The 24,951-nt window shown below is 43.0% G+C and overlaps 1 protein-coding gene across 1 annotated transcript in view; it reads left to right on the top strand.

Annotated features, from left to right (window-relative positions):
* STAT6 (signal transducer and activator of transcription 6) overlaps positions 1 to 24,951 on the top strand; it is a 335,411-nt gene that overhangs the window by 226,503 nt on the left and 83,957 nt on the right. The window contains exons 6-7 of the mRNA XM_077483561.1: positions 5,292 to 5,468; positions 15,989 to 16,137. Of these exons, the coding sequence (XP_077339687.1) occupies positions 5,292 to 5,468; positions 15,989 to 16,137 (326 nt within the window). The remainder of the gene's footprint in view (positions 1 to 5,291; positions 5,469 to 15,988; positions 16,138 to 24,951) is intronic.

The following is a 24,951-nucleotide window of genomic DNA, read 5'->3' as shown; positions in this document are numbered from 1 at the left end:
AAAGAAAAAATGGGAACTGGGAGAAAATGTTGGTACACATACAAAACCTGCTGGAGTTCTGATATCTTCTGGATGATGTGGGAAAACAATGGGATCACCTAGATAATCCATAAGCAGGCTTAGAGAAATATTGGGCAGGGCGTACTTCCAGTTAGCATAGCTGGAATGATGCTTATGGAAAACGAATTATAATAATGGTAGATAGAATTAGTAATGATGTCAGTCATAAATTGATCAATTCTAAAACAAAAAGTATGTTTCAAAAGTCAGAAATAAATCTGAAGAGAAACAGAAAAAGATGTTTGCATATTTTTCTTTAATCTTCCTGTTCAGGTTTAGTGTTTTCCCAAATTTGAGGTTTTGTTGCCTTTTATCATACTATACATATCTATTGCTAAAGGAAAATACAACTACAGCACACAGATTTCAAGAGGTTTGTATAATGTGTTCAGGATATAGATTCATTTTTGTTGTCGAAATCATTGTATTTCTCTGCAATACATTGTATTTACTTAAATGCCAGTGCCGCTGCCAGGAAAAAGCAGCGTTAAAAGCGTGCTATTAGCCGCGTTTTTAAATAGCGTTTATGGGAGATTTTCTGCAGTTTTTGGCCTTAGCGTTTTTAGCCATTTGTTCAGTAAAAACACAGTTTAATCTAAAAATGCTAAACATAGCAAAACGCTTGTTACAGTGTTTAGTGGCGTTTTTTTTGCATTTTTCATTTTTACAGCTCAACAGCCTCTGCTCCTGGACGCACAGGCTGACGTTTTTCCTACTGCCCCTTAACGCTTATGCCTCCCAACGCCTCTGAAAATTGATGTGTGCATGGGCACATGGGCTAACATGGAGGGGTGTTTAGAGGCAATTAAAAAAAACGTTAGACAGCCCTAACAGCAGCTGTAAAAACATCCTGTGTGTATGAGCCTTTCAACCCTGTTTTATTATGTGCTCAGATGAATGGAAGATACCACGATTCCCAAAAAATGGCAATTGTATCAGACAAAACAAATTGATATTAAACATAATTGATGAAAATCTGTACAAATAGGCTCATGTGGTAATTGTATGATTAGTTGTGCTGTTTCTCAGACATTCTAGAAGATATTTAAGCTTATCATACTGTAAATATACCCTGCACGGCGGGTATATGTATTGTGATATTGTTGGAAATTCAGCTCAGTGGTAGTAACAATTCCAGTGAGTCATTCCAGTTTGAACTGTAGTTTTGCCAGTCCACTTTTATTAAATGAGGAAAAGTAATATTTATTACATTGGGTTTTTCCATACCACAGTGACCCACAATGTCTTTCTCAGATGTGTGGCAGCACAAAGCACGTCTGCCACGCTGGACAGACCTGGGTATGCACCCATGCCCCAGCACCCGTTTGTCTCCTGGACAGGGCCCTCCTGACTCCTATGTTGAGACCTCCTGTTTCTAGGCTGGAGCCCATCCCTGTCTCCTGATGGAAGCCCTGAGCTATCATTATAAGGGCAGTGCGTACCTGGGCATACGCTGGTCTTCAGCTAGACCTGAACACTGGGTTGGAGATTTCTTGCCTCCCAAAGCACTTTGAAATCTCCAAACTATGGAGCCCAATCTGGGAATACCAAAATCCAAAGAAAGCAGTAAAAATAGGTTTCTCAGCTCATAATAGGTACCCCGGTGTCTCATACTCTGCATACATGCAAACCCTGTGTCCTTGAGTTGTGGTGTGGGTGTGACTCAAATATAGGAAGCAGTGAAGAATGTTATTTCCTACAGATGTCAGAGAGAATTAAAGTGTCACAGGGGACCATTTTTGTGTTTTTCGGCACCTCTGCGACCGTGGCTGTCATTTCCTGGATAATTAACTGCAGTTTTTTGCCCCTCCCTCCCTATTATTTAGAAGTCTACACTTTTCAATGGCTGGACTAAGATCTTTCATTAAAAAAGCGAGTTTGAATGACTCATCTCCGCATGATCAGCCACGTTCACTGTATTTATTCTCAGTATTAGATATAATAAAGCAAATAGCATATTGGAGGCCAGAAAAGTTTTGAATATTTCACCAGCAACATCCCTAACTGAATAGCAGAAAACCATTGGGGATTAGGATAGGAGAGCAAGAATATGTAAAAGTCATGGGGAAAGGGTAAAGTTTATCTCTTAGCAGTATCACTAATAAAGCATATGAATTTAAAGAAAGAAGTTAAGGTAAATACAATTGAATAATAATATAAAATAAATACAATAGAATATAAATCTAACAATAAAAAAAAACACATGCACATAGCATACATACAGTATATGTAGTGCAAAGAGGCATTTCCAAAAGTCTCTAGGTGTCATTGATGTATAAGTTACAGTTTACACAAAACATTTACTGGTATAACTATCTCAGTGGCAAATAGTTTAAATACTTGTGTTGGATTTCTTCTTGCTGCAAGACATATGTAAAAGGTTTGCATGCCTTTACTTACATTGCAAAACTAAAAGTTTGTTTTACAGGCCTAGACATTACCTTCACACAGAACTGTCTTTTCTAGTCAGAAAAAAATATTTTTAGCTTAATTCATTTTGAAATGACTCAATTTCTGTTATACTTATTAAACATTTGACAAATATTTATTTGGATTTATTTGGCTAAGAATGTAGAAAATATATTTTAATTCTATAGTAATTCCATCTTTCAAAAATATATTAGTTTTAGGATTCTTTAGATCCCTTTCACACTGGGGCGTTTTTTCAGGCGCTTTAGCGTTAAAAAAAGCGCCTGTAAAGCGCTTGAAAGAAGCCGCAACTGCAATCCCAATGTAAAAGCCCGAGTGCTTTCACACTGAGATCCCTTCCACAGTGGGACGTTATTCAGACGATTTAGCGTTAAAAAAAGCGCCTGAAAGAAGCCGCAACTGCAATCCCAATGTAAAAGCCCGAGTGCTTTCACACTGAGGCGCTGCGCTGGCAGGGCGTCAAAAAAAGTCCTGCAAGCAGCTTCTTTGCAGCACTCCTAAAGCGCCCCTTCCCATTGAAAGCAATGGGAAACGCCTGAAAAACACCTGAAAAGCGCCTGAAAAACGATTTTGGCAGCAGCTTTTTGTGGGCGCTTTTAACCCTTTATTTGGCCACTAGCAGGGGTTTAAAGCACCCCAATAGCACTTGAAAAATGCTGGTAAAGCGCTGCTAGTTTAAGCATCGCTTTACGAGCATTTTTCGGGCGCTGACATTGTGAAGGAGCTCTTAAAGCACTTGGGCTTTCACACATGGGATTGCAGATGAGGCTTCTTTCAAGCACTTTACAGGCGCTTTTTTTAACGCTAAAGCGCCTGAAAAACGCCCCAGTGTGAAAGGGGTCTAAAAGTACCACTATCATGCCAATGTATATTTTCACGTACCCAAAATCAATATAGTTTTACAATTTTTAGTCATCTACATTTAGTTTTGTTAGATAAATACATGCGGACTATGCTGAGGACAATAAAAGACCGTGACAAGGACTTTGCCAGGTTTTTGACTATTATCATTCTTAGATGTTGATTTTGAAATGCTTGCAAATGTCTTTGCAACCATTCTATTTTCCAGGCAAGCACTTTATAGAGACTAAGTAGGTTCATACCCAAGAGGCAGGTTCTAGCATCAGTTGCATAATACAACTGATTGAATTTGCTCATAACTATTCACTTACAAATATGATGTTTTCATTAGATGTGAGAATAGTGAGACTCTTTCATGGCCCTCTACTCATGCCCTAAAGCTAATATTCATTATAGTTACTTCTTTTCTGTCTCCTTCATGATTTATTGGGGGAGCAGGCAGGGTTTTCCACAATTCTTCTTTTTCTTGACTGAGAACCCTTGGCAACAGCCATTACATCACATTCTAGTATAAAGTTATTGGAAGTGCCCACCACAAAATAATTTTCACAGATGACATCTTGCTGCATATTACCTCACCACATACTGTATATCCGGTTATATTCATGTCCATCTATATTTCATGTAAATCAAATCAAAACCCTAAACATTTATTTAGACCCCTAGACCAGGGCAGGACTTACCATTGGGCTTGATTGGGCTCAAGCCCATGGGCCCCGCCCAATAGGCGGCCCGCCAAGATACATAGCCAAGTGTACTCGGCTCAGCTCCGCTCCGCTCACAGTCACACCCAGTCTCGACCTATGATGGACATAACACAGGGACTGGGCGCGACTGTGAGCCGAGCCGAGTACACTACTCTCGGCTCCTCTCGGGACTGCGAGAGGAGCCAGGAGCCGACGAGAGGACCCGAGAGCCGACGAGAGGACCCGAGAGCCGACGAGATACACAGGACTCTGTATCTCGGCTGCGCCATTTTTAAACTTCAAGACTGCAATGCAAAGGCTGCAAATGACATGCGTGTTATACGCTGGCGCTAGTTATACGCTGATAAATACGATAATGTATAGAAGGTAGGGCCCGAAAGTGACTCAAGCCCAGGGGCCCCCGCCACCCTAAGTCCTGCCCTGCCCTAGACTCTTTGTACTATTCAAACCATTTATCAATTTACAATGGCCTTCAGACTTCAATGCTTCAACTGTTGCCTAGAGCAGAACCCTTGGGAAACATAGTTGAATAAGAGAATCCCAAATCTCACCAAATACAAAAGGGGTGCTAGTCACCTTTATCTTTTTGGCTACAAGGCAGACAATTGTCTATTTCTAGTAGCAGCCCACTGTAAATTTTGGGGACATCAAAAAAACGAATCACAGGAACAATGATCAATGAAAAGCTCACAGCTATACTCGCCGAAACTCATGCAAGGTACATTGGTATCCTGGCTAGAATACCTTCTACTAAAATAGTTCAATCATACTTTATTACATCTTTAAAACCAACATTCCTCAGCATGGTTACATCTCCCTGGCTGAACTCTAAGCCCCCCACCCACCCCTTTCCAGCTCACATTTCCGCTATCTTGCTTTAATTACGTGCAACTTTTACATATTAATACCATCTACCAAATTCATGAAAGAAGTAATGGCAGTAACTGTAATTTACAACTTACACTCACCTCTTACAAATCTTCTAAAATAGACCTTATGGATGTATCCTTTAACAGTCTTTCCAGGATGAATGGATGGATATATTAAGTAACAAAAGTCCTAAATACTTACCTTACGTCACATGATTAAGTTCCTAGATCTTCATACATGTAGCCAGTATTGGAGGGAGCCCAGAGGAAAATATTCTCCATTAAAAGGCATTCTTATTTAAACTCAATATACCTCTATGACTGCTGACATTAAAATATTATTATAATTTTTTTTGTTTTCCAGAAACCATATTTGTCTGCAAGTTTTCAGGCAAGGCAGGAAGAAATGATGTTTCAATACCGTTGTAACAAGTTGCAGCACAAAATGAAGCAGAGTTCAGTGGCACAACAAAGCTTAAAGGTTGCAGTAGAAAATCTAAAATTCCATGGACAAAGTCAAGATCTGTCAGCTCTTCAAAAGGTACTATAACCTGAATCATACAGCAGTCCTCTGTAAAGCTGCCAAAATGTTACAAGATTTCCAAGAACACTGTTGCTTCTTAGCTGACGTAGGTCAGTTTGACATGTACTGTACATGACTTATTTATTCACTAAAAACAATGGGCTCCATTCACAGAAGCATCCCCCATGCAGTATGTAGGGGTTAAAGTCAATTCACAGAAGGAAATAAATAAATTCATGCGGTAACTAAGTAGTGGTAAAAATATATGTAAAGATATAATAGCTAATTTTGAGTTGTTTTTGCCATTTTAGATCAGTTCTCTTAACAGTAAATCCGTGTTCATCCGATCCACTCTGCAGACGGATAGAAAAATAGGATTTTCCTCTGTCTGCAGAATCGGACAGTAGCGGAGGTGGACAATAGCGGGTGTCTGCGGATGTTCATCCGCAGACACCCGCTATCCCATAGGGATGCATGTATGTCCGTATTTCATCCGCAAACGGATGAAATACAGACATACTGTCTGCATGTGTGAAAGGGGCCTAGCACATACAAACCTAATTATAGAGATATGGAAATCATTGGGTTTGATTTACTTAATCACTTCAGCCCCGGAAGATTTGGCTGCTGAATGACCAGAGCATTTTTTGCGATATGACACTGTGTCGCTTTAACTGACAATTGCACAGTCATGTGAGGCTGTACCCAAACACAATTTAAGCTTTTTTTTCCCCCACAAATAGAGCTTTCTTTTGGTAGTATTTGATCATCTCTGCGTTTTTTATTTTTTGCACTATAAACAAAAAAAGAGCGACAATTTTGTATTTTGTACTTTTTGCTATAATAAATATACTTTTTAAAAAAGCTAATTTTTTTCTCAGTTTAGGCAGATATGTATTCTTCTACATATTTTTGGTAATAAAAATCGCAAAAAGCGTATATTGAATGGTTTGCGCAAAAGTTATAGCATCTACAAAATAGGGGATAGATTTAGGGCATTTTTATTATTATTTTTCTTTTTTAACTAGTAATGGCAGCGATCTGCAATATTTATTATGACTGCAACATTATGGCGGACACATCGGACACTTTTGACACATTTTTGGGACCACTGACAATTATACAGCGATCAGTGATATAAAATTGCACAGTCTACTGTATAAATGTAACTGGCAGGGAAGGGGTTAACACTATGGGGCAATCAAGGGATTAACTGTGTTCCCTGGCTGTGTGTTCTAACTATAGGGGGAGGGAACTGACTAGAGTGGATGGAGGATCGTGGTTCCTAGCTAATAGGAACTCACAATCTGTCTCTCCTCACAGAACAGAGCAGGAATTTGTGTGTTTACACACACACGTCCCTGTTCTGCCTCTTGTGCCCACGATCACTCGTGGCCAGCGGTCACGCTTGCGACTGCTATCCTGCTTAAAGGAGTGACGTATAGCTATGACGGCTCGCGGGATCGTGCCAACCTGCCCACGGTATAATGATGGCCGCTGGTCGGCAAGCGGTTAAAGTATAACTAAAGGAAATTTTTTTTTCGTTTTGGATAAAGTGGAGGTGGATAGAACACCTGTCAGGTTCACACTCTCTATTTGTCCTGTTTACCATTATTATTGAAAGTGAAAAAAATTAATAAATCTAGTTTTGGGTAGTCCCTAGAAAAGTAATAGAGGGCAAATCTTCCAATGGGACACAGATGGCAAAAAAAGAACTGACGAGTTATAACCCTTCTTTACTCTATCCAAAATGCAAAAAAAAAAATGTGCCTATAGTTCTACTTTAAGGCAAATAGACTGTGCATTTTGCAAGTTTCTCCAGAGCTTAGTACTTGAGGTAAAGCTTCATTTTACCAAAAAAATTACAAGCAAGAAAAATGTAAAAAATGCTTTTTTTGCTTGCGCATGATCGGATGATAGAAGTCAGCAGAGCTCCCGCTAATTTACTAAGCTCTGGAGCAACTTCACTTGCAAAGTCCTCAGTCTATGTTCCTTTAATAAATCCACCCTATTACATGTAGTGAAATACAGGCATACCCCACTTTTAAGTACACAATGGGGTTTATTTACTAAAGCTGAAAGTGCAAAATCAGGCTCACTTCTGCATAGAAACCAATGAACTTCCAGGTTTTATTACCAAAGCTTAATTGAACAAGATGAGGTTAGAAGCTTAGCAGTTTCTATGCAGAAGTGAGCCTGATTTTGCACTTTCCAACTTTAGTAAATAAACCCGATTGTGTACTTAAAAGTATGCCTGTATATATATTTGCTCTGGTTATTTTGACAGGTTTTTGTAGTCTTTTTTTTTTTTTGTCTATACAAGCATATACATAATTTGCTGCAAACCGCCCAATCACGGCAAACATAATACAATGTCACAATGGTCTAATCCCTTGTTAGAACTTATGTCATATGTAGTGGGAATATGTTATCCCAGTTTAATAGAGAAATATACTTGTATCAGGAACAGCAGGTGGAGGCATGTTATTGAGTAGCCAAGGCTAAGAAGGTGTACTATACTGCAAGCAATGCAGTAGAATAGAGCAGAGAGAAGTAGATTGGGATTGCAAGTTAACCGCTTCCGCCCCGGAAGATTTTACCCCCTTCCTGACCAGAGCACTTTTTGCGATTCTGCACTGCGTTGATTTAACTGACAATTGCGCGGTCATGCGACGTTGTACCCAAACAAAATTGACGTCCTTTTTTACCCACAAATAGAGCTTTCTTTTGGTGGTATTTGATCACTTTTTTTATTTTTTGTGCTATAAACAAAAAAAGAGCGACAATTTTGAAAAAAATTATATTTTTTTACTTTTTGCTATTATTTTTCTTATTATACAGGATTTATATAGCGCCAACAGTTTGTGCAGAGCTTTATAACATGAGGGCAGCCACAGTACACTTACAATACAAATCAATACAGGAGGGATCAGAGGGCCCAGCTTGTTAGAGTTTACAATCTAGGAGGGAAAGTCAAGTGGAAACAAAGGGTAATAACTGTGGGGGGTGAGCTGATGGAGAAAATAAAAAAACAGTTGCTAGGTGTGGGTAGGGTAGGCTTCTCTAAAGAGAAGGGGATTGTCTAAAAGCTAATAGAGTAGGAGATAAGCGGGCAGATTGGGGTAGGGCATTCCGTAGGATTGGAGAGGCTTTGGAAAAGTCCTGGAGGTGAGCATAAGAGGAGGTGACGAGGGAGCTAGACAGCAGGAGGTCTTGAGAGGAATGAAGAGAACGAGTAGGTTGGTATTTAGAGACTAGGCAAGTGATGTAGCTGAGGGCTAAATTGTAGATGGCTTTGTACAATTGTATTTTGAATTGAATTCTTTGGCCGAGTGGAAGCAAGTGGAGGGATTAACAGAGAGGAGTAGCAGACACAGAGCAATTGTTAAGGTGGATGAGTCTGGCAGCAGCATTCATGATGGATTGAAGAGGTGATAGACTATGTAGAGGTAAGCCAATGAGAAGGGAGTTGCAGTATCGAGGCGAGAGATGACCAGCGAGTGAATTAAGAGCTTTGTCATTGGTTAGAAAGGGGCATATTTTGGAGATGTTGCAGAGGTTGAGGCAGCAGGATTTGGACAGTGATTGTACATGTTGTTTAACCCCCCTGGCGGTATTCCCGTGTCTGGCTCGGGGTGAAAATTGAGTACCATTAGCGGTAAGCCCGAGCCAGGGACCGCATCGCTGGATCCAGGAAGAGGTTACTTACCTTGTCCCCTGGATCCAGCGATATCCCCCCGCTGTGCAAGCGAGCTGTCCTCCGCTCAATCTATCACATCGCCGGGCTCTGTTCCCTGCGAGCGTTGTGACACACGGGGACGGAGAACGGCGCCAAATTCAAAAAGTGAAACACACACATTACATACAGTATAATGCAATCTTACAGATTACATTGCTGTATGTAACTATTTCACATCCCCTTTGTCCCTAGTGGTCTGCCTAGTGTCCTGCATGCAGTTTTATATTATAAAAATTGTTCTTTATGCCTGGAAACTGGAGATTGTCCATAGCAACCAAAACTATTCCTTTACATCAAAAATGGTTTTAGACCAGCTAGAAAACAGCGATAATAAATTGGAATCACTCGCAGAATTGAGCGATAGTAATTTGTGGGGAGATCCGTCATAAAATACTGAAAAGTAATGACAGTGACAATTCTGCAATTTGTTATATTGTAATAATATTGTTATATTATTATTTGGTATAATTATTTATAGTTATTTATTATATTATAATTTATGATTTCATTTTTCAAGCTTTATCATACCCAGGATGTCTACTAGACTCTGGTTTGGACAGATTTTAGTGAGTTATTCCTAATGCCGCGTACACACGTATCAGACTATCCGACGGACTTAGTCTGGTGGACAAACCGCCGGACTATCCGCCGGACTGTCCGAATGGGTGGACTTGCCCACACACAGGACTTTTCCGGCGCACTAGGTCCGCCGGACTATCCGCCGTATAGTCCTCCAGACTATCCGCTGTACTTTTGAAATGAACGAACTTGCCCACACACGGAGGAAAGTCCGTTCATTTTGAGCGTGGCTCCAGGTAGCCGGGACTAGCAAAGGAAGTCAAGATTGACACGTCGCTGGCCCCGTCACCTGGTATGGACTTAAAGGGTAAGCCCTACGCCGAAAAAACGGCGTGGGGGTCCCCCCTGGGTCCATATCAGACCCTTATCCGAGCACGCTACCCGACCGGTCAGGAAAGGGGGTGGGGACGAGTGAGTGCCCCCCCTCCTGAGTCGTACCAGGCCGCGTGCCCTCAACATGGGGGGGTGCTTTGGTCCATGGTGGGGTGCTTTTGTCACAGGTACCCATTCCCCTCTCCCTCTTGAAAGGTGTCAAATTTGTCACCGGAGGGGGAGAGGAAGCAGACAAGCGGAAGTTTCACTTTTGAGTGGAACTTCGCTTTAAATTACACAGTGCAGTATAAAATAAAGGAAATATCAATTAAATTGAGCATGCACATTAGAGATGTGAGCAGATGTTGTAATGAAAGACACTTTCCTACAAATACAGTGTTGTATCTTATTAACAGAAGATTTTCTAGAGATTTGCTAATCTGCAGAAGTTGTGATCAATTTACTTACTTATGGGTGGCCTGAAATGTGACCCCTGACAATACTAAAGGGCCATACATAATACTCAGTGTATGTATATGAGAACATATCTTTCAGGTGGAAATAATGTGAGCCAGTTATTTTGTGGAGATCTGGCAGACCAGCCAGTAAACTCAGCATGAATCAATTAATTGGGCAGATTTTTAGAGCACTTGTAGGTCACTAGCAGAGGATAACATAAATTATTGGACAAGTACATTAAGGCAACAGGAATACTATCAGTGCACCTCTTAGTTTTAAATTTCAACACATTTTTACAAGACCTCCTTTTATTTGCTGCCTGTTCCAATGTTTTCCTAGATGATCCCTTTTCGCCTTTTCGTAAATTCTCGTTTCAACATGTTCCCCTGAACTCGTTATATACTGTACATCTTGCACAAATAAACTGCCTATACAGGAGTCCCTTTTTTAAAGAGGCTGAATGAAAACTCTCAGCCATTAGTTAGTTATTTCTGTTGCCTTACAAAGTAAATCAGTTAAAAGGCACCCATTGTATGGGCTAATTTCTACATCAAGGAAATACTGCTATCCTGGGAGAAAAAAAACCTGTAAGCATGGAGGAATTCAAATAAGAGTGCAAGTCATACAAAATAATAAATGTATAGTCTTTGTTTCATAGTGGCATCAATACATTGCTGTGATACAAATGATGTGTGTGTGCGTGTACACAAAGGTACTTTCAGTGTTAGACATAGATTTGCATACTGTTTATCAAAACAGAACTAAAAAATTTTCAACACATTACAGAGTATCTCCAGTAGGAACTCTTGTTTTTCATACTGTAGATCCATAGATGCAAGGACACACTCTAGATCCACACTTAAGGCCACGTGAATCCCGTAAGAGCATGGGATCAAGGTATAGAGGCTACCCAAGTCCACATGTGGAGTGTGCAATCGTTACAGGTCACACATTAATCAGATCTAAGTAAGCACCTAGTAGGGAAAACACTGAGTGTTGGATGCTGGAGCCCAAGGGCCACACAGTGGGTACCTCAACCTCAAGGTTGGGAACCAGGTCTCTATAATAATTCAGCATGATCTGACTTGCATTTTAGACCTGCGCTAGCAGATCAATTGCATATGTTCTCAAGGGGATTTAGGCTGTGCTGGCAGGTATAGTTTAGATCTTTATAGCAGGTACCATCATTGTTTTTTATAGGAAGTAAAGGGTCTCAAAATGATGATAGGTTTGTGGCCTATCCATAGAAAGAAGCTTAGAAAGCTATACTTGCACGTATCACCTCATTCTTGCAAATGTTTATAAGCATGCTCTCCAGCAGTGTGTCTATCCTTCCACATTGGATCTTTCATACACAGAACAAATCATTAGCCAATGGGAATTTCAATGGGGCGTAACATATTGGTAATATAATATAAATTTATTAAACAATAAATGAAAATATTATACATATAAGAGTTATTTAAAATACCAAGCTGGCTCATTGCAACTAGTATACATTAGTATAAAGTGTACATCAAACTGATATCGTTTTTCATATACATATTTCACACAACTAAATGACTAAAACACAACAAAAATGTATCCTATAATTCAACGCATTTCATAAATGTCGCTTCACTTCTTCAGGAGCGGATGCCATCAACGTAAGATCTATAAACTAAAAAACAAATTCACAAAATATATTAAAGCACTCCCTAATACCATACATTCTAGCGTCCTTAATAGAACATGATTCACAAAGCAGCTTGAAAATGTATCTAAAATAACACCTCTAAGTAGCAAGCACTACAAAATGTCTGACCCGGGAGTTGTGGGAGAGAACCGTGGCACCCAATAGGCAAACCAAAGAGCAGCACAAGAGGATGCATGATCTTTCTTATTGTGTGGGCAGCATATGGGAGCAGTTTACAGACAACTTTATTACATGTTTTCATGTATGGACATGCAATCAAATCATTTTTTGTTTTTGGTACTCGGCTGGATGAAAACCTTGTTATATTTTAATCACTTTTTTGTAGGGGGTTTACATTCCACTTGTGGTATTGCATACGGATTGTTCTCATTTCCTTTATTTTAGTTCTATGGGATTTTAACTTTTAGTATGCTGTATTTTATTTATCACCTTTGATTGAACTATATACTTGATTTCATGAAGCTTATTTTATTTTATATTATTATTATTGCGGCACAATATCAATACCAAAAAGATTCATTGTTTGTCCCATATAAAACAATATATTTATTACTTTTCTATCTTGAATCATTTCACACTGATATGCCTTAAGTTATAGTTAAAGCATTATTAAATTAATGTGTGTCTGATGGGCTTTTGCTATAATGTACAAGCATGCACAGCATGCTTGAACACTGTCACACTTGCTTTAAAAAGTTACTCTTCTCCAGCACTGTGCAATGCAGGCTCTGTTCTTCACATTGTCCCTTGCCAACTACATCTCTCCTGCCACTTCTTCCAGGTTCCCACATTCCCCAGGGCAGGGCTTGCCTGTGGGCAATCGTACAGAATCCGCACACCGGCCACCTCACCTGTACCCACTCAGCCCCCCCTCAATTCTTTATATATGTCATCCCCCTCACACCTGTATATTTGTCAGCCCCGCCAAACCTGTATATTTGTCAGCCCCCCAAACCTGTATATTTGTTAGCACCCCTTACACTTGTATACCTGTATATATGGCAGCCCCCCCTCACACACATCTGTATATATGTCAGCCTCCCCATACACAGACACACACCTGTATATATGTCAGTCCCCCATGCATCTGTATATATGTCAGCCCCACACACACACACACACCTGTATATATATATCAGCGCCCACCCCCCACACACACCTGTATATATGTCAGCCACCCCTCTACACACCTGAATATATGTCAGCGCCCCCCACACACAACTGTATATATGTCAGCGCCCCCCACACACACACACCTGTATATATGTCAGTCCCCCCCACACACACCTGTATCTATGTCAGCGCCGCCCACGCACACACCTGTATATATGTCAGCCACCCCCCACACGCACACCTGTATACATGTCAGCACCCCACACCTGTATATATGTCAGTGTCCCCCCACACACCTATATATATATGTCAGCCACCCCCCCACACGCACACCTGTACATATGTCAGTGCCCCATCTGTATACATGTCAGTGCCCCCCACCTGTATACATGTCAACACCCCCCACACACCTGTATATATGTCAGCCACCCCCCCCCCCACACACACACACACACACCTGTATATATGGCAGCCCCACATAAAAATCTGTACACACACAAGCCTCTGGCCCCTCCCTGTACACAAACAGCCCCCCTCCCTTTCCTTCACAGCCCCTACTTGTAACTTCCTACCTGGTCCCAGCTTATATTTACAAAGCTGACATGTTGCTGAGAAGCATAGTAAAGGCAAGATCACTGTCACACGAGGGGTGCACATGCACATAGTAGCCAGAGGTGGCAGTAAAGAGCTTGATGTCTAAAATCAATGACACAAGAATTGCAGAAACTGTGAGATCGTTTCTATACCGCACAGCACGGATCTGCCTTCTTTTGGCCCGGACGGGCCTCTCAGGCCCCAGGCCCCTTACAGTTGTAACGTCTGTACCCCCCCCCCCCCATGACGGCTCTGGTTGCACATGTACACAGAACTTACATTGCCCTCAGCATCTGGTCTGTTTTCCGTGCTCCCTCCCACAGTCCGTTCTCAGTGCTGCCATTGGAAGCCCCCCTTTTTCACCTACCACTCTCTGCACTACTCCTGGTGCCTCCCTCTGAGTTTCCAGGAGCTACAGAAGAGAAATTGTGTATCACTGTGCGCTGATAGTACTAATTTGCCGGTGCGCATTAGAACAACACTGGAAACAACATTGGGCTGTATATATCTGCCACAATGCTGATTGGCGGCAGAACCCCTGAGGACTACCAACATGTTCTTCCCTGAGTGGTCCACGGACCACTGGTTGGTGACCGCTGGTATAAAGGACATTAAAAATTGCTGGGTGTAAAAAAAAATCCCTACCTTTCTGCTTTTTGATAATGAGAAATGTAATGCTGTATCAATAGGCCCATAGCAGAAATGTTCAACTTGCTCTAGTGTATGAAGCTATGCACAGGTCCAAGAGCTGAATTAAAGGTATAACGTTTAGTCACCTAGCAGTGTCTCCGCATACCTGCATCAGGGGCTTATGCCTTGCTTATACAGTGGAATCCTAAGCCATAACTTCCTGATGACTGCTGACTGACTTGCTGATGCAGTATAGCTACCTTTGGGTTGATTTACTAAAGACAAATAGACTGTGCACTTTTGAAAGCATAGTTGCAGTCTGCAAGTGCAGTTGATCCAGAGCTTAGTAAATGAAGTAAAGCGTCACTTTACAAAGAATACCCAATCACATTCAGGGAAAATAAAAAAATAAAAAGGAATTTTTGCTTGAATGAATGGAGATCAGCAGAACTCTCCCTCATTTACTAAGCTCTGGCACAATTTCAAATGTATTATGTTGTGATACTTTAACATTTTGGATAACAGCACTTGTTGGGGAGCAGTGCTATTATTTAAGGTGATTAGAATTAAGTATTTGGTGTTTATTTATTTAAACATTGTACATAATGAGTACACTGTATATTTTATCTCTGTGCCATTTTCATTTCATTTTAACTATTCTTTCACTGAGTGCGAGTGGCTTAGTTTTAGGTTTCATAGGGCAAAAGGATCCTTTTGTCAGTTGACGGCGATAGGTATTACATAAGCATATGGGAGTAGTTTACAAAAAACTTTATTGCATTTTTTTATGCATGGACTTGGTATTAAAAGGTTTTTGCTTTTTGCTTTCTGGTTGATAAGTGCTAGTATGAGTGGTATTGAGTTGCATGACAACCTTGTCATCTCCTAAAAGTTAAAACCTAAAAAAAAAAAAAAAACTGTTGTAACACACTTTTATATTAACACAAAATGAAAAACAGACACCCTTTTATCTGTAAAGGGGGGGGGGGGGCAGCAGAGTAATTTAAACATAATTCCTGAAAGTCTGAAAGAATACTAGTAACACAAGCTAAGACTAGAGATGTTTTTCTAAAATACTGGCTAGCATGAGTATTTATTATAATTGCTAATAATGCTTAGGATCTGAGCCGTTGTTATTAGGTACTCAAGGTGTTCTGTGATTATTTTATAATGGCTACTCAACGCATTTCTCCTTTTTTGGATAACTAACAGAAGATTAACGTGAAAGTGAATATTGACCATTCTCTGGTATACTGTTCCTCATTTTTAATACATTTTACATTTAATTTCCCATCTCTGTACTTCAATGTGTTACCCCCTGAACAGGTAAACCACAGGAAATGAAATTCTTTTAACACTTCCTAATAAAAACTTTTGAAAAGATGACATAAAACAAAAATCTGCTTTTATTTTCAGCAATGGGTAATGCTATTTGAAGAATCGCTCAAATTCCTGGCCAACGTTCAGGATCAAGCACTCAAAATAACCAGCATCTGGAAGAGGCGTCAGCAGATGTCAGGTAATGGGGCTCCATTTGATGAGAATCTGCTGCCCCTGCAGGACAGGTGAGGAAAAACATGATGTAGAACAATGGTTCTCAACCTCAGACCTCAAGTATCCCCAACGGACCATGTTTTCAGGTTTTCCTTTACTTTGCACAGCTGCTTTAAATATCGGTGACATGCTATTGATAAGAGCAATTTTATCTAAGGGAAGTTCCTAAAACATGGCCTGTTGGGGGTACTTGAGGACTGAAGTTGAGAACCACTAATGTAGAACTTATAAATGAACAAGTTCATTCTGTGAAGTACTAAAACACATTGGGGTTTATTTACGAAAGGCAACTCCACTTTGCACTGAAAGTGTACTTGAAAGTGCAGTCGCTCTAAATCTAAGGGGTAGATCTGAAATGAGGGGAAGCTCTGCTGATTTTTTCATCCAATCATGTGCAAGCTAAAACGCATTTTTTTTGTTTTCCTTGCATGTCCCCCTCGGATCTACAGCGAGTTTACTTTCAAGTGCACTTGCAGTGCAAAGTGGATTTTCCTTTAGTAAATAACCCCCATTGTGCTTTAAACATTTTTGAAGACTTTCAGGACAAAACCAAAAAAGTTTATTTTCCTTTTTTATTTTATTTTTTATCAGTGTGACATTTAGGGGACTAGTTATCAATTTTTCATCTAAAATGTACCCGTATTTCACCCAAGATACACACATTATTTTAAATAACTCTTATGCAAAAATGTGTAAATCTTGGGTAAACATTGGATGAACATTATTCATAGATGCAAGTTGTTAAAGTGGGACTAAACCCAGGACCCTGCATTCATTATATCTGGTCTCTCACAGTACACAGGTCATGGAAATGCAATAGTTTTAATAAATATAAATAAATATAAATATACCTTTTCTCATCAGCAGTATATAGCAGTCTCATGACTTTTATCAGTATCTTGTTAAAGCTTATAGGAGGATTTTTTATTCTACTCTGACAGGGTTGCCAACTGCCAATAAATTTACAAACAGTTTGTAAAATCCATAACTTCTGTGAATGTCCATTATGGACATGCAGAATGCATGTCCGTAACAAGAATTCATCCACAGATGCAAAAATTACAGATTTTACAAGCTGTAAATTTACTGACAGTTGGCAACCCTGTACTCTGACTGTCCTCTGAGACTGCATGACCCCTGACCCTCTGCTGATTGGCCCCGTGCTGATCACATGCACCCTCCCAAGAACAAAAAAAAAAAAACCTCTGTAGCAATACACACCAAACTGAGCATATGCAAAACGCCTCCTAGGACTCTACCAGGGGTGGATTGGGGGCAGTGGAAAAAGTGGAGGATCAGAGAAGACAGGATCACACAGCCATTTTACACAATGCATATCATAAACCCCTTAAGCTCCACAGCGAGTATAACAAGTATGTTTTACTGCATATACAGACTGATTTTACTGTTGTGGGTTTAGTAACACTTTAAGTAATGTTTTAGTGGTTTTCACCATGATAGTTTGGCAGACAGAGTTTTGAAAGCAGAGGGTTTTTTTGCATAATAGTTCCTCTGTTGAGGTGATAATTTTACCCTGATAAAAATGGTTAAAGGAAACTTGTTACAAGGTTTAATTGAAAGTTTAAAGGTTAGGTTGTTTTCAAGTGTTAGGATTTGAACTTGTGGGGTCACCAGGAGTTCTTGCCTTAACGGGCAAATATGGTCAGCATGCACTGAGCATGAACAGGATTCTGTAATTGAAGTCAGCACAATTTCACCTCATTCACTAAGCTCAATGGAAGTTTAGCTTGCAAAGAGAAAATTCACTTAGCTTAATTAATGAGGTGAAGTTGTGCTGACTTCATTCACCCAATCACGTACAAGTAAAAGTCTGTTTTCCTTGCATGTGATTTTTTTTTCAGCTAGAGTAGACACTTACATAAATGTAGCTCTGACCCCTAAAGGAGCTGCTGGTTTTATTGGGCTTACCGTTACCTTCTTGACCTTGTCTCCGTCTAGGGTTTCCCGTGGTAGATGGCCCAAAGAAATGTAGAAACTGACACACTGAATCTTCTTTTGGGTTATTTATTTGAAAATAGAAACAGAGTCTCTCAATTTAGGGTAGAGGGTTAGGAAAAAGTTCAGGTACTTTTGGACTGAAAGAGTAGAAAGTCTCTTATAGAAGAAATCCAAAGAAGAACTGTTTCACAGCTGGATTCTCACAACCCTCGGATAGACCTCCTCTCACTAGGCCTAGCAGCTGGTAGGGTGTTTAGTAAAGCAAAGTCTCTGCCACAGACTTGGATGTAAAATACTTGAGAAAAGTCTCTGCCACAGACTTGAATGTAGAATACTTGAGAAAAGTCTCTGCCACAGACTTTAGCATAACTGAGGGACTTTTAAAAAATTTAAATTTAAAGAGCTATCATACGGTACCAGTATCTCTCAGCCGGTCCAATACCGTATGAGTGTAGATCCATGAAGTGTCCTTCAACTGAGCCTCCAGGTTCCTTCAGAGAAACCAGCCTTGCGCATGGCCTTCTCCTGAAGAGTCCTCCCCTGGATGCTTCTCCTGTTGCTGGGCCTCTCCTTAGATGAGACAGCACTGTACCACCCTTGAATTGTTAGGCCCCGATATCCATTCAGGCCTGTCCCTACAGTTTCTTTGCCTCGGGCTATCCAGCCCAGAGACTTGGAATTGCATGGATCCGCACCCCAGGCCAGGAGGGCCATGAGGGTTGGTCAGGAGGACCAGGACCAAACAGACAGAAAATATCTTCTGGACCGCAACCCCAAAGCACGTGATGTCAGTACCTTAAATACCACCTCCCAGAATGCACTGCAGGAGAACACTCCCACTTTGCTGGTTCCAAAAGAAAGAATGGCATTCAATACACCCAGCTAAACTGCGTTCTCATACCTGCCGGCGGTGACAGCGACATCTGCAGCCAAGGAGAACTCAGTGCAATCCAGCTAGACTAGTACTGAAACCATAATTTGGCAAAATTAGCCCCAAAACCCAACTCTGGTTTAACCACTTGCAGACCGGACCATTTTGCTGGTCAAAGACCAGACCACTTTTTGCGATTCGGCACTGCGTCGCTTTAACTGACAATTGTGCGGTCGTGCGACGTGGCTCCCAAACAAAATTGACGTCCTTTTTTTCCCCACAAATAGAGCTTTCTTTTGGGGTATTTAATCACCTCTGTGGTTTTTATTTTTTGCGCTATAAAAAAAAATAGAGCGACAATTTTGAAAAAAGCGCATTATTTTTTACTTTTTGTTATAATAAATATCCCCCAAAAATATATAAAAAAACATTTTTTTCCCTCAGTTTAAGCCGATACGTATTCTTCTACATATTTTTGGTAAAAAAAATCGCAATAAGCGATTATTGATTGGTTTGCGCAAAAGTTATAGCGTTTACAAAATAGGGATAGTTTTATAGCATTTTTATTAATAATTTTTTATTATTTTTTTTTTTACTAGTAATGGTGGCGATCAGCGATTTTTATTGTGACTGCGACATTGTGGGGGACCCATCGGACATTTTTGACACATTTTTGGGACCATTGTCATTTATACAGTAATCACTGCTATATAAATGCAGTGATTCCTGTGTAAATGACACTGGCAGTGAAGGGGTTAACCAGTGGGTGGCAGTGTAGGGGTTAAGTGTTCCTAGGGGTGTGTTACTAACTGTGGGGGGGTTGGGCTTTCATTTAGTGAACACTGATCTCTGCTCCAATCACATGGAGCAGAGATCAGCGTCACTAGTTGCTAGGCAGAATGGAAAAATGCTGTTTACACGGCATTTCCTCCATTCGGCCGCTCCGTGAGACGATCACGGGGATGCCCACGGCGATCGAGTCCGCGGGTCCCGCGACCGGACTCACGGGGGTCCCGACCAGCGCGGGAGCGCGCCGCCGGCGGCGCGCTCCCGATGGCAGGGCGGCATTGAATATTGGACGTACCTGTACACCAATATGCCTGCACGTGCCATTCTGTCGACGTACATCGTCGTGCGCTGGTCGGGAAGTGGTTAAGGAATATTAATTTTCAAAAACAAATAGCGCATGCTCATCAGGAGCCAGTGCTACATAAACAACACACATTTTAATGGCTGCTAATATCTAAATGGATAGTATCACAAAAATAGAGAGCGTAAGAGAAGGGACACAAAGAAAGGGACATTAGGAGTAATGTGGAGAGGTAGAACAGACGTGTTAACCAGGACCGCTAATCAACTGTTCAGAGAAGAATTTATAAAGAACATGGTTAGATGAAATAGCTAGTGAAAATGATGCTTGTGAAAAATATAGAGAACAAGAGACCATTACTCTGTGGAGAAAAGTCCATATTGGCCTGAAGCCATTTGGAAATACACATCAGCTTTCATTCAGGCTTGGGTCATACAAGACAGGTAGCAATGCTACAGGAAGACCTCAATAAAAAAAGAGGGGTGGGAAAACACATGACAAATGGGGTTCAATGTAGAGAAATGTAAAGTAATACACTTGGGGACTAAAATATGGATGAAAGTTACACGCTAGGGGAGAACTTCTGGGGGAAATCAAGGATGGAAAAATAACTGGGGGTCCTTCTAGATCACAGGCTTGGCAATAGCATGCAATGCCAAGTTGCAACAAGCAAAGCCAGTAGAATATTAGCATGCATTAAAAAGGGCATTTACTCTGGAAATAAACCTATAATTCTTCAACTTTACAAAACTGGTTTGGCCACTCCTTGAGTATGCTGTCTAGTTTCTGTCTGGAACTGGAGAAATTCCAGAGAAGAACAACAACACTAATAAGAGGGCTGGAGGATCTCAGTTATGAGTAAGGATTTACCACTCTAACAGTAACCACTGATTTTCCACGGGTAATGTTACTAATTTAACCACTTCAATACCGGGCACTTAGGCCGCGTACACACGGGCGGACTGTTCGCCCAACCTTGTCCGCTGAACAGTGTTTGGGCGGACAGTCCGCTCGTGTGTGGGCTTTCAGCGGACAGTTTCAGCGGACAGTTGGACGGACAAAGTCTTTCGGAAATTCCGAAAAACTGTCCGCTGAAACTGTGTTTGAGCGAACAGTCCGCCCGTGTGTAGGCTACTTTCGAAATGAGCAAACTGTTCCCGCTCGGAAAGTCCGCCCATTTCGAGCGCGTGTACAGGTAGGCGGGGCTCGCGAAGGAGACGTCGCGGGCTCCGCCGCCTGGAATGGGCTTAAAGGGGAACCCCAACGCCGAAAAAAATCGGCGTGGGGGTTCCCCCAAAGTCCACACCAGACCCTTGTCCGAGCACGCTACCCGGCCGGCCAGGAAAGGGGGGCGAGCGAGCGCGCCCCCCCTCCTGAGCCGTACCAGGCCGCGTGCCCTCAACATGGGGGGTGCCTTGGGGAAGGGGGGGCCGCGCAGCCCCCCCACCCCAAAGCACCTTGTCCCCATGTTGATGAGGACAAGGGCCTCTTCCCGACAACCCTGGCCGTTGGTTGTCGGGGTCTGCGGGCGGGGGGCTTATCGGAATCCGGGAGCCCCCTTTAAGAAGGGGGCCCCCGGATACCGGCCCCCCACCCTATGTGAATGAGTATGGGGTACAATGTACCCCTACCCATTCACCTGTGAAATAAAGTACAAAAAAAAACACAACACAGGGAAAAAATATTTTATTGCACAGCTCCGGGGGTCTTCCGTCTTCGGGGGTCTTCTCGCCGGACTCCTCCGCTATCTGTGTGTAGCTCTTTTGCTAGCGGAGGAGTCCGGCTTTCTTCCTCCCCGCCGCCGGCCTCTTCTCCCAACTTCGGGGGTCTTGTCCCCCTCTTCGGTTCTTCTGCCGGGCCACCGCGCCTTCTTGTAGCTCTTTTACAGGCGGTGGCCCGGTCTTCTGTCGCCGCTGTCGTCGCCGCCGCCGCCGCCTTCCGTTCTTGTTCTTCTTGTTCTTCTTCTTCTTCTCCTGGAGATGTTGACTCGACGAGCTCTCCGGCCGGAATGCCAGAGCCGCGCTGTGCGGTCACTTATATAGTGACAATGGGGCGGTGTCACATGGTATATGTCACATGGGTTGGTCACATGGGTTGATGTCACATGGGGACTATGACATCGTAAGGGGGCGGGGTCACCATGTGACCAACCCATGTGACATATACCATGTGACACCGCCCCATTGTCACTATATAAGTGGCAGCGGAGCATGTCCCTGGCATTCCGGCCGGAGAGCTCGTCGAGTCAACATCTCCAGGAGAAGAAGAAGAAGAACAAGAAGAAGAACAAGAACGGAAGGCGGCGGCGACGACAGCGGCGACAGAAGACCGGGCCACCGCCTGTAAAAGAGCTACAAGAAGGCGCGGTGGCCCGGCAGAAGAACCGAAGGCGGCGACAGAAGAACGGAAGGCAGCGGCGACAGAAGACCGGGCCACCGCCTGCAAAAGAGCTACAAGAAGGCGCGGTGGCCCGGCAGAAGAACCGAAGGCGGCGACAGAAGAACCGAAGGCAGCGGCGACAGAAGACTGGGCCACCGCCTGCAAAAGAGCTACAAGAAGGCGCGGTGGCCCGGCAGAAGAACCGAAGGCGGCGACAGAAGAACGGAAGGCAGCGGCGACAGAAGACCGGGCCACCGCCTGCAAAAGAGCTACAAGAAGGCGTGGTGGCCCGGCAGAAGAACCGAAGAGGGGGACAAGACCCCCGAAGTCGGGAGAAGAGGCCGGCGGCGGGGAGGAAGAAAGCCGGACTCCTCCGCTAGCAAAAGAGCTACACACAGATAGCGGAGGAGTCCGGCGAGAAGACCCCCGAAGACGGAAGACCCCCGGAGCTGTGCAATAAAATATTTTTTCCCTGTGTTGTGTTTTTTTTTGTACTTTATTTCACAGGTGAATGGGTAGGGGTACATTGTACCCCATACTCATTCACATAGGGTGGGGGGCCGGTATCCGGGGGCCCCCTTCTTAAAGGGGGCTCCCGGATTCCGATAAGCCCCCCGCCCGCAGACCCCGACAACCAACGGCCAGGGTTGTCGGGAAGAGGCCCTTGTCCTCATCAACATGGGGACAAGGTGCTTTGGGGTGGGGGGGCCGCGCGGCCCCCCCTTCCCCAAGGCACCCCCCATGTTGAGGGCACGCGGCCTGGTACGGCTCAGGAGGGGGGGCGCGCTCGCTCGCCCCCCTTTCCTGGCCGGCCGGGTAGCGTGCTCGGACAAGGGTCTGTTGTGGACTTTGGGGGAACCCCCACGCCGATTTTTTTCGGCGTTGGGGTTGCCCTTTAAGCCCATTCCAGGCGGCGGAGCCCGCGACGTCTCCCTCGCGGGCCCCGCCTACCTGTACACGCTCTCGAAATGGGCGGATTTGCCTCCTCCTTACGTGGGCGAGTCCGTTCATTTCAAAAGTTGAGCGAACTGTTTGGCAAACAGTTCGCTGAAACAGTCCGCTCGTGTGTGGGCAAGTCCGCTCATGCAAATTTTGAGCGGTGTCGCACTTTGAATGACAATTGCGCGGTCATGCTACACTGTATCCAAATGAAATTTTTATCATTTTTTTTCCCACAAATAGAGCTTTCTTTTGGTGGTATTTGATCACCTCTGCGGTTTTTATTTTTTGCTAAACAAATAAAAAAATACCGAAAATTTTGAGAAAAAAAAATGTTTTTTTTTTGTTTCAGTTTCAAAACTTTGCAATTAAGTAAGTTTTCTCCTTCACTGATGGGCACTGATGGGGTTACACTGATGGGCAATGATAAGGCAGCACTAATGGGCACCGATGAGGTGGCACCAATGAAGTGGCACTGATGAGGTGGCATTGATGGACACCGATATGTGGCACTGATAGGCGGCACTGATGGGTGGCACTGATGGGCGAAACGGATGGGCACTGATAGGTGGCACAAATTGGCATTAATTGGCATGGATGGGCATGGATAGGTGGCACAGGTGGGCATGGGTAGGCAGCACAGGTGGACATGGGTAGGCGGCACAGGTGAGCATGGGTAGGCACTGATAGGCGGCACAGATGGGAACTGATAGGCGGCATTGTATTATAATATATTGTACTAATGGATGCCAATCAGTGCCAATCAATAATGCATGCCAATCAGTGATGCCCATTGTGGGCACTGTTTGGCATCCATTATGGGCACTGATTGGCATCCATTGTGGCACTGACTGGAATCCCTGGTGGTCTAGGGTGGCATACCTTGTCCTTGGCATCCCTGGTGGTCTGGTGGCGTCCCTGGTGGTCCAGTGTGGGCATCCTCGGGGGGGCTGTGCTGATAATCGATCAGCACAGACCCCCCCTGTCAGAGGAGCAGCCGATCGGCTCTCCTCTACTCGCGTCTGACAGACGCGAGTGAGGAAAAGCCGATCACCGGCTTTTCCTATTTACACTGTGATCAGCCGTGATTGGACACGGCTGATCACGTGGTAAAGAGTCTCCGTCGGAGACTCTTTACTGAGATCGTAGTTGCTCATAATCCTGATCACGTCATATGACGTCCGGTCAGGATTATGAAACCACTTTGCCGCCGTCTATTTGCTATAGGGCGGGCGGCAAGTGGTTAAAAAAAACTCTTAGATAGGCATCTTATAGAACACAATATACAGGGATATGGGGAATGGTAGAGACATGATACATACACACCCCCACACCCACATAGTTCACATGGGATGGACTGGTGTCTTTATTCAACCTTACCAACTATGTAACTATGTATCCCTGTAGTATGTTTTTTTCTTCATGAGATGAATTTCATAAAAAAAATTTAACCATTCTTTGATGTTTTGGGGCATTACTTTTTTGCGTTAAGAACAGAAGCTACCAGTGTGTATTCAAAGGTCTTTATGTGTTTCCTGTGTCTCGTGAAGGGGATATTTCAAAGGTTTGCGTTGCATTAATATACCA

Source organism: Lithobates pipiens, unplaced genomic scaffold, assembly GCF_037356315.1.
Source record: "Lithobates pipiens isolate NorthernLeopardFrog02 unplaced genomic scaffold, aLitPip1_a1.2 Scaffold_16, whole genome shotgun sequence".
In the NCBI taxonomy this organism is placed as follows: Eukaryota; Metazoa; Chordata; class Amphibia; order Anura; family Ranidae; genus Lithobates; species Lithobates pipiens.
Note: the sequence above shows the minus strand (reverse complement) of the source record. Positions and strands in the feature narration are given on the sequence as shown.